A 10,523-nucleotide genomic window follows, 5' to 3' on the forward strand; every position below is an offset into this window, starting at 1 on the left:
ATAACCCGATTATGCTATATTTTATCCTGAAATTTTAGACGTTGGGAGTATTTGATCATAGGAGTAGACAATTTGAAATATTTTTCCTTATAATTATTGGATTGAATTATTTATGAATTATATATAATTATTTATATTCTTCGTCTTGTAGAGTTTTTAGTGAATTTAATCAATTTATGTATTTTTTTAGTTAAATGGGTCGCATTGTTAACCCTTAAATGAGTCATTTTGTCAAACACAACACAACCTATTTATTAAATGGGTTAAGCGGGTTGGAAACGGGTAACCCGTTTAATAAATGGGTTGGGTTTGGGTTTAAATTTTTGACACAATTATTAAATGGGTTGGGTTTGGGTTTGTATCTTGCAACACGATAAATACCTTGACCCGACACGAACCCAACCCGACACGACCCATTGACAGCCCTATCTCCAACCATTTAGTCAAAAGCCAAAGCCATATGCAAAATATGACTCCCCTAATGTCATCACTATTCATTCAATTTTTGCATCTCCAACCATCTTTGCCAAAGTCATTTAATAAATGAATCATTTTCGAGAATTAATTAACTACAATATGAATTTATATATCATACATGATTATGTTATATAATATATCGTCATTAATTGATTTTTAAATTTTTATTTATTTATTTTTGGGAATCTATATATTCGTGCCACGTGTCAATGTTATTCGGATCCAATATCTTATCTCTATCTCGGTTGAGATTTTATTTACCACGTGATAAGATAAGATTTTCTATCTCAACTTTATTACCGATTTTAGTGCCATGCACGTGTCAGTCGTTGAAAGGCTGGTTATATTACGTTATTGATTTTTATCTGCCACGTGTCGTATCCTATCTTCAGATATCATTTTCCAACCCTCCATAAATACGGAGTCATTCACTCCATCATAGCTCACCAATTCACAAACACATCTCTTCTCATATCAGAAGCTTAGAAATTCTGAACTTCCTTTTCATTTTATATTTTTGGTTCCTTGTTGCAATGAATAGGTTTCGGAAATTGCTGATGCAAGAGGAAGAAGATGCCATTACAAGAAATCGTCAAAGAGCCCTGGTGATGCAGGCAGCTTCCTCTCATATCTTGAGGATCCAAGAGGAAGAATCACAGTGGGGTGGTTCACAGCCCGGGCGCCAGTATATCGCAAGAGATCTAGAAGCTATGGATCGACGACTGAAGGCTTTATACTTCACTTCATCGTGCAGGTTCCAGGGCGATGTATTTTGCAGAAGGTACAGAATGCGACCTCATGTATTTGACCAAATGATGCATGATGTCGCCAACCACGATTCGTACTTCGTGCAAACTGATGATGCCTCCGGCAGAGTTGGTTTGTCTACCGAACAAAAGCTGACTTGTGCTATGAGGATACTTGCTTACGGGCCTCCGGCCGACCTGTGTGATGAGTTTCTAGACGTAGCTGAATCTACAGCTTTGGAGATCTTGGCGCACTTTACTAGAGCAATCTGGAATGTGTACCACGATCATTACCTTCGTCGCCTAACTTCAGCAGATTTGCAGCGGTTGCTTGATGTTGCCGACAAAAGGGGGTTCCCTGGAATGGTGGGAAGTCTCGACTGTATGCACTGGTAGTGGAAAAACTGCCCAACCTCATGGCAAGAGCACTTCAATGGTTATAAGGGAAACCCCACAATCATTTTGGAGGTGGTCGCATCATACGATGCTTGGATTTGGCACGCTATTTCGGACTTCCAGGTTCCCTTAATGATATCAATGTACTTGGAATGTCTCCATTATTCAACGAAATATGCACATGTGAGGCTCCTCGAGTTTCGTACTATGTAGGTGATAGAGAATATGGCCAATGCTACTACCTAGTCGATGGAATCTACCCTAAATGGGGATCTTTTGTGAAAGCAATTAGAAATCCAATTACGCCAGAGCAAGCTCATTTTACAAAGATGCAGGAGTCATACAGAAAAGACGTGGAGAGGGCATTTGGAATTCTTCAAGCTTGTTTTGCAATAGTAAGAGGACCCGCCCGTGGATGGGATAGAGAGGATCTCCAATACATCATGATGACCTGCATTATTTTGCACAAAATGATTATCGATGATGAGCGTGAAGAAGATGAAGAGTCACCTATTGACCCTGATGATATCCCCACCAGACCAAGGAAAGCACAAATATATGAGAGGTATGAGGATGATCGTGAGGTTGAGTGCAACCGTCCCGAACTTGAGGTGTTCATGACCCGTTACCAGGGGGTTAAATGCCCAATTGTGCATAGAGTCCTTCAAGGAGATTTGGTTAATCACCTCTGGAACATGAAGCTGCAAGCAGAGCGGAACCACAGATGAAGAGATTGTATTTTCAAGCTTTCAATAATTGGCAATGTGGCCATTGTGTGGTTTGATTGTTTGTGTGTTTATGCTTTGTAATGTTGTGTAGTTTTATTTTATTGTTAGTGTGTTTATGCTTTTGTAATGCAGTGTGTTTTATTGTTATGAATAAAAGTGAGATAAAAACAAGTTTTTGTTAAAGTAAAATGAGATTGTAATTGATCTACTTATTTCATTTCATAGTCCCTTTATATAGGGATAGAATTACAACAGAAATATCGATTACATTAATGATACTAAATGCTGATTGATCCGTAATTGCATTGATTGATGGTAATAACTGATTCCTTGATTCCATCTCCGTCAGTCACTTTGACGAAGGCACATAATGTGTTTTTCCTTTAACACTCCCCCTTGTGCCAAGTCAAAGATGAAATGGTGCATGCGTTGTTGCCTCACTAAAAACCTTGCCAAGTAACAATAAAAACCCTGTGGGACAAAAAATACACCTTGGTCGAAGGAAAAGAGCACAACGCACCGTTTACATTTGAGGATGACATGTGTGTGTTAGACTCTCCCTAACGTCTACACCTCCCCCTGATCCTTACATTAATCAAGGGAGCTTGGAAAGTCTTCGCATTCCTATGCTTTTCATATGTTTCTCAAATATGGCCTTAGGCAATGATTTGGTGAACAAATCTGCCACATTCTCCTCAGACCTTACTTGATTCACTTGAATCTTGAGGAAGGCCTGTTGTTGCTGATTGTAGAAAAACCTTGGTGATATGTGTTTTGTATTATCACCCTTGATATGCCCTAGCTTCATCTGTTCGATGTAAGCTGCATTATCTTTATTAATGCAAGTAGGCTCTTCAGTGGTAGAACTCAAACCACTAGTTCCTCGAATATGTGTGATGATAGCTCTTAACCATACACACTCACGAACCGCCTCATGTAGAGTAATGATCTCTGAGTGGTTCGAGGAGGTAGCCACAAGGGTTTGCATGGTTGATCTCCAAGATATCGTCGTGTTCCCAATGGTAAATACATAACTAATTTGGGAACGACATTTATGTCGGTCAGAGAGGTACCCAGCATCAGCAAAACCAACCAAAACATCATTTGGGGTTTTGGTAGAGTGAGTGGCGCTTTCGCCATCAACCTATCCTTTAGGGATTGCAGTTCCATCTGCGGTCCCTCTTGTCTCTCTGTAGGGAAAGAACAGTCCCAAGTCAATGGTTCCTTTTAGGTATCGAAAATGTTCTTGATACCATTCCAGTGACGCTGCATTGGCGCTGAGCTAAATCTAGCTAACAAGTTCATTGAGAATGCAATGTCTGGTCGAGTACATTAGGCTAAGTACAATAATGCGCCTATTGCACTTAGATAGGGAATTTCAGTTCCCTACACCTCTTCGTCATCTTCCTTTAGACGAAATGGATCTTTCCTTGCATCCAAGCTTCGACCGATCATGGGAGTGCTAGCAGGATGCACTTTGTCCGTGTTATATCACCTGACTTTTGGAAATACGTAGACTGGTGGATTAGTATTCCACAAACTCGGTGTTCTAGTTCAAGGCCTAGATAGAGTCGAGTTTTCCCAAGATCCTTCATCTCAAATTCGGATTTCAAGTAGCTCGCGGTTTCTTTTATTTCATCAAGAGTACCTATTATGTTTATATCATCGACATATACAGGTACGATTGCAAATTCGAAACTTGTTTTCTTTATGAATACGCAGGGGCATACTTCATCATTCTTATATCCTTTCCCAATCAAGTAGTCACTTAGATGGGTATACCACATCCGCCCGGATTGTTTCATTCCGTAAAGTGAGCGTTTCAACTTAATTGCAAACGCACTCCGTGGTTTAGAGTCACTTGACTTAGATAATGTAAGGCCATCAGGCACTTTCATATATATATATATATATATATATATATATATATCTCTGAATCTAGACCCTCATAGAGATATGTAGTAACCACATCCATGAGCTGCATTTCCAGCCCTTTGGAAATTACTAAGCTAACTAAGTAGCGGAACGTTATAACGTCCATTACGGGAGAGTATGTCTCCTCGTAGTCAATTCTAGGGCGTTGTGAGAAACCTTGCGCCACAAGGCGAGCCTTGTACTTCAGGTGTTCATTAGTCTCATTACGCTTTCTGACAAAGACCCATTTATGTCCTACAGGCTTTACACTTGGTGGGGTTAGCACTACCGGACCAAATACCTGTCTCTTTGTCAGAGAATCTAATTTTGCCTGGATTGATTCTTTCTATTTAGGCCAATCTGCTCTTTGTTGATATTTTGCAACAGAGCGTGGTTCGATATCATCGTGCTTTATGATTCCTTGAGCAACAGTATATATCATCAATGTGTATGGAAGATCTTTCTATCAACTCATACGCACTCTCATAATCCTTTGAGATTTCTTTATTCTCTGGAATCATTTTAAACATCGGAGTGTCCTCCAGTATTGATTCATGGACATAACTATAATCAGAGACAATTTCATGAGAGGAATTCTATACATTGATGATTGGTTTGTGCCTTACTCGCCCTCTTCTTCCTTGGGTGAGTGTCAATCGAACCAAGTGGCCTCCCCCTCGTCCTTTGGGGAGCCACGGCCTCAACCACACCTCTACTAAGTGTGGTTGTAGTGCCTCTATCTGCAGCAGCGTGCCCTTTGTTGGGGACTTCTAACCTTGCAGGCACATTTGCAGCTGGTATATGTGATCTCGTCACTTTTGCGATATCAGTAAACGCATCAGGCATCGAATCTGCTACGTTCTGAAGATCGATTATTCTTTTCACTTCACTTTCACATTGTGAAGTACAGGGATCAAAATGAGACAGAGTGGGGACAAACCACGGCAATTCCTATCGTTCCCTTGGAAAATCCTTTTTCCTATCTCCCCCTAACGACAGGAAGACTGTCTCATCAAAGTGACAATCCGAAAATCTAGTGGTAGAGAGATCGCCTGTCAAGGGTTCCAAATAGCGGATAATTGTTGGGGATTCGTATCCAACATAAATACTTAATCGTCTCTGAGGACCCATTTTGGTGCGCTGTGGGGGCGCAATAGGCACATATACTGCTCAACCAAATATGCGTAAGTATGAAATGTCAGGCTCATATCCAGTTACCAACTGGTACGCAGAAAATGGTTGGCTAGCTGTGGGTCTGAAACAAATAAGTAAAGCTGCGTGCAATATTGCATAACCCCATGCAGATATAGGCAGGTTGGTGCGCATAACCAATGCTCTAGCCACCATTTGTAGCCTTTTGATGGTGGCTTCTGAGAGACCATTTTGTGTATGTAGATGGGGTATAGGATGCTCTACATTGATCCCGATACACATGCAATAATCATCAAATGCTTTTGACGTAAACTCTAGCGTTATCAAGCCTTATAGACTGGATAAGGTGATCAGGGTGGTGAGCCCTTAAAAGTATAATCTGTGCTAGGAGTTTTGTAGCATTTCTTGTGGACAATAAAGCGACTTGTGACCAGTGTGTCGAAGCATCCACCAGAACCATAAAGTACTTGAATGGTCCGCATTCTGGATGGATAGGTCCACAGATATCTCTTTGTATCATTTGTAAGAATGGAATGTTTTGTTTTTTATCTTTAGCATAGGAAGGTCTCAATCCTGTTTTTGCTAAAGAGCAGGCTTTGCAAAACGAGTGATGTGCCTTTGAAATAGTCAATGAGGCATAATGGGATGTAGTGCTTCTGGTACTTCATAAAGCAATGACTGCATTTGAGCAGTACTAGGACCGATACCTTGCAATGTGACAGATTTTTCTCCCACTTTATTTTTCACTCGAAAATAAGAGATGTCCATATGAGTTCTTTAAAATATGGATCATCATGTCACGACCTCGGTGCTTTTGGCGGTCATGTCAAAACCTGTATGAGTCAGTGTCCCACATTTCATTGTTTGTGACAGTATAGGATTCAATTATCCAAATCGTACTGAGGTACAGTCCACTAGATTGACTCATAAGTTTCTCTAAAATGCGTTTCCTTCCACATTCATTAGAGTTAATATCAAGGTATTCAGTTCCATTCTCACAGTGTGTTTCTACTGGATAACCGTTGGCACAAATAGCTTTGAAACTTAATAAGGTTCGATTAGCTCTTAGTGCATATAGAGCATCTGTGACTTGAAATGTTGTGCCATTAGGCAGCAAAAATTTGGCAGTTCCTCGCCCTTTTATTACTTGTGATGATACAATCATCGTAGTCACAGAGGAATTATAGGCTATTGATTCAATGAATAATTGTCTATTTCTTAATATTGTGTGGGTAGTCCCACTATCAATTAATCACTCAAGTTCTCCTCCATTCATTTCTATAAATAAATGGGAGGTATTTAGAAAATATAGCTCATATTCTTTAGAGTATTTCTATTTGCGTAGAATGGTATTCTTTTCATTCTAATAATTTTTCTCTAGATGTATTGCTTTACATCTTTTTAGTGCTATGTCGAACCATGTAAATATGTGTAATAAATAAATTTGAATAAATTCAGTGCTTCAGAATAAAATTCGAAATTTATTAATAAGCCAACGATAAGCAAATCAAGGTCTTTGTTCATAAATCTAATTCATCAAACCATTCTTTAAGACCAAATAATAGTCTAATTAAAAATGAGGCATTATGCCTTCACAACTGTCTGTGGAAAATAAAATGAATAAAGCAGATCAGTTAAGATTGAGAGCATCGATTGACTTAGCAAGTTCCTCTTTGCCATTGAAGTCTGCAATTGTAAGGTTGACGTCTAGCTCATGACCTCCTTCTTCCATATAGTGAGCCTCTTGTAAAATGAGAGGCTCAGTTTGCGCGTTTATGGGATTCAGTCCCCAGTTTGCGCGTTGCGTCTATCTGCAAAATCAATCCCATGTGCAGCTGGGGCCCACCCTCTTCCGTCCTCAGCCAAAATGGCTTTCGTTCCAACTTCCTTCGTCAAAATGGCTCCACTTTTGACTAATAAGTCAAAATGGCTAAGCTTAGGTAATGGTTGGAGATGCCTTCCGGAAAAGCCAAAGTCATTTTGGCTTTTGACTACAACCGTTGGAGATGCCCTAATGCAAATAGCTTTCTTTAAGGGAAGATTAAGTTTACACAATTTTAAAATTATTTCTTTAGCATAAAAAATAAAGCATGACAATATAAAAATGTGCACATGAACATGAACGACTTATAAATTCAAATTGTAATGAAGAAGTTACGAGCATTTAAGTTTTTAGTATTTTTTTAAGAAAATAAAAAGATATATAAACAAACTGGATCAACTGGTACTAGGGCTGCTACTTGGTTTGGTAATTACCAAACTGACCGAATACCAACTGATGTTTTAGGTTTGGTATGCCGACTTTTTGGTAACCGAGACAAATAAAACTGAAATAAAAAATTACTGAAAAAGTTATAGTTTCGGTAAATACCGAATCTACCGATTATCTAAATATTAGCTTTATATACTATAGTTTTCAATACACATACATATATATTAAGAAATAAACATATGTTTTAGGAAAATTGAATTGAGAGAGAATTGAATCGTACTTTCATTGATAATAGGGGCCTCTTTATATAGAGGATTACAAACATAGAGATAGAGTTGTACATGGAAACATAATCGTACATTGATTGGATATCTCCTAAGATTCTCCGAGAATATCTCTAATATAAACCCTATTTCAACTAGAGCAAGTAACCTCTAGTTTAGGCCAGACACATATTCTGGATTTACTTGAACACTCTCCCTTGTGTCGCCCAAAAGTGGTACTCCTCTCGTTGCCTCATAAAAAACCTTGCCGAGTAACAAAAACTCTGTGGGACAAAAATAACCTCGGTCAAAGGGGAAAAAGAGCAAAATACACCCTTCACGTTTCGAGACCATACATGTAGACATCTCTCCCTGATGTCTACATCTCCCCCTGATGACTACGGTCATGGGAGTTCAGATAACTTCCGCAAACGATGCTACCAACATGTTCCTCAAAAGTGGAATTTAGGCAATGACTTAGTGAGCAAGTCTGCCACACTGTCCTCAGATCAAACCTTCACTTTGATCTTGAGGAGAGTCTGTTGTTGCTGATTATGCTTGGTGTTGTCGCTTTTGATGAAGCCTTTGCTTCATTTGTTCAAAGCAAGCAGCATTATCCTAAATGCTCGTAGGCTCATCTATAGTAGACTTCAAACCACAATTGTTTCGAACATGCGTAATTATGGATCCAATCCATATACATTCACGAACCACTTCGTGAAGAGCAATAATCTCTGCATTGTTCGAAGATATAACGACTAGGGTCTATTCGACCTCTAAGATATCACGGTCTTTACCAATGGTGAACACTTAACCATTTTGGGAATGACCTTTGTATGGGTCAGAGAGATACCCAACATCAGCAAAACCTTCCAAAACACGTCGTTTTTGGGATGAGGATAGCGGACGCAGGCCAGTGTTGGCGGGGTTCCTGGTGTGTGATGGGTCCGAATCCATCATCTCTCTGTCGGGATAGAACAAGCCCATATCAATCGTACATCTCAAGTACTGAAAGATATCTTTTACACCTATCCAATGGCGTCGCGTTGGCGCAAAGCTATATCTAGCTAACAAGTTCATAACATATGAGATGTCCGGTCTTATACATTGAGGTAAGTACAATAATGCGCTTATTGTATTTAAGTAAGGCACTTCTGCCTCTAGCTCATCTTCGTTATCATCCTTTGGACGAAGAGGATCATTTTTAGGATCAAGACTACGGACAATCATGAGGATGCTTAAAGGCTTTGACCCTGTCAAAATGCGTAAGCATCTATCGACACGATGCTCAAGTTCCAAACCGAGACATAATCATGTTCTCCCAAAATCCTCCATCTCAAACTATGATTTCAAGTGTTCAGCGGTTTCCCTTAACTCTTTAAGGGCTTCTAATGAAGATCATGTCTAACATGAACCGTGATAGAATCCGAAACTTGTTATGGAAACGTGCTGGCATATCCCTTCCCAATCAAGTAGTTACTTTAGTGAGCGTTTCAATCTCTTTGTAAAACGCGCTCCGTGGTCTAGAGCCACTTGACTTGGGTAAATGAAGTTCACCATGAATCTTTTTGTATATTCCGTATCTAGATCCCCATAGAGATACATAGTGACCACATTCGTAAGCTGCATGATCAGTTATTTGGAAACTACCAAACTGATCGACAGGGTAGTAGACATCCATTACGAGAGAATATGTCTCATCGTAGTCGATTCCAGGGCGTTTTGTGAGAAGCCTTGCGCCATAAGGCGAGATTGCCATCTCTTTTTCTCATCACGCTTTCTAACGAAGACCTATTAGTCAACAGGTTTTATGTCAGGAGGTGTTGGTATCACTGGCTCAAAAACCTTCCTCTTCGTTAGAGAATCCAATTCAACCTGGATCGCATCTTTCCATTTAGGCCAAATTTCTCTACGTTGGCATTCATTCATCAACGGAGCGTGGTTCGATATCATCGGACTCAACAAACTCATGGACAACTCATGCGCAACTACATCATCAATTATGATGGAGTTTCTATCACACGTCTCATGTACACTAGTGTAATTTTCAAAGAGCTCTATATTCTCAAGAATAGGTTCTGAAGTTGAGGCGTTCCCCAACGATAACCATAACCCTGAAGATACTCATGAGACGGATTTTGAGTCTTGATGATCAAAGGATTGGAATGTGCCAAAGTATCATTCGAACCCACGGGCCTTTCCCGCATTCGAGCAGGGGCCATGGCTTATAACGCCAGAGTGCCACTCTCTTTGGCGTTGGCGCCATGCCTACCTCCGTGTAGGGTGGCTCTACGTCCTCTCGTAGGGACGTCTATCCTTGCAGGCATGTTTGCAGCATATTTGTGTGATCTCGTCACTTTAACGGGGATCAGATGAGACATAGTGGGGACAGACCACGACAATTCCTATCGTTCCTACGGAACATCCGTGTTCTTATCTCCCCTTAACAACGAGAAGACTGTCTCATCAAAGTGACAACCCACAAATCTAGCGGTAAGGAGATCGCCTTGCAAGGGCATTAAGTAGCAAACGATTGTTGGAGTCTCAAATCTAACGTAGTTGCCCATGCATCTGTAAGGACCCATCATAGAGCGTTGTGGCGGCGCAATTGGCACAAAAATGACACACTCAAAAA

General features: G+C 40.1%; 1 protein-coding gene across 1 annotated transcript; it reads left to right on the forward strand.

Moving 5' to 3' along the window:
* The first annotated feature begins 1,010 nt into the window (after positions 1-1,010).
* On the forward strand, positions 1,011-2,347 carry LOC112203652. Its single transcript, XM_024344581.1, has 2 exons — positions 1,011-1,605; positions 1,743-2,347. Exons 1-2 carry the CDS (start codon positions 1,011-1,013, stop codon positions 2,345-2,347), a joined length of 1,200 nt encoding a protein of 399 aa, XP_024200349.1.
* Positions 2,348-10,523: the final 8,176 nt, after the last annotated feature.

The sequence above is a fragment of the Rosa chinensis genome, chromosome 5 (assembly GCF_002994745.2).
Source record: "Rosa chinensis cultivar Old Blush chromosome 5, RchiOBHm-V2, whole genome shotgun sequence".
In the NCBI taxonomy this organism is placed as follows: Eukaryota; Viridiplantae; Streptophyta; class Magnoliopsida; order Rosales; family Rosaceae; genus Rosa; species Rosa chinensis.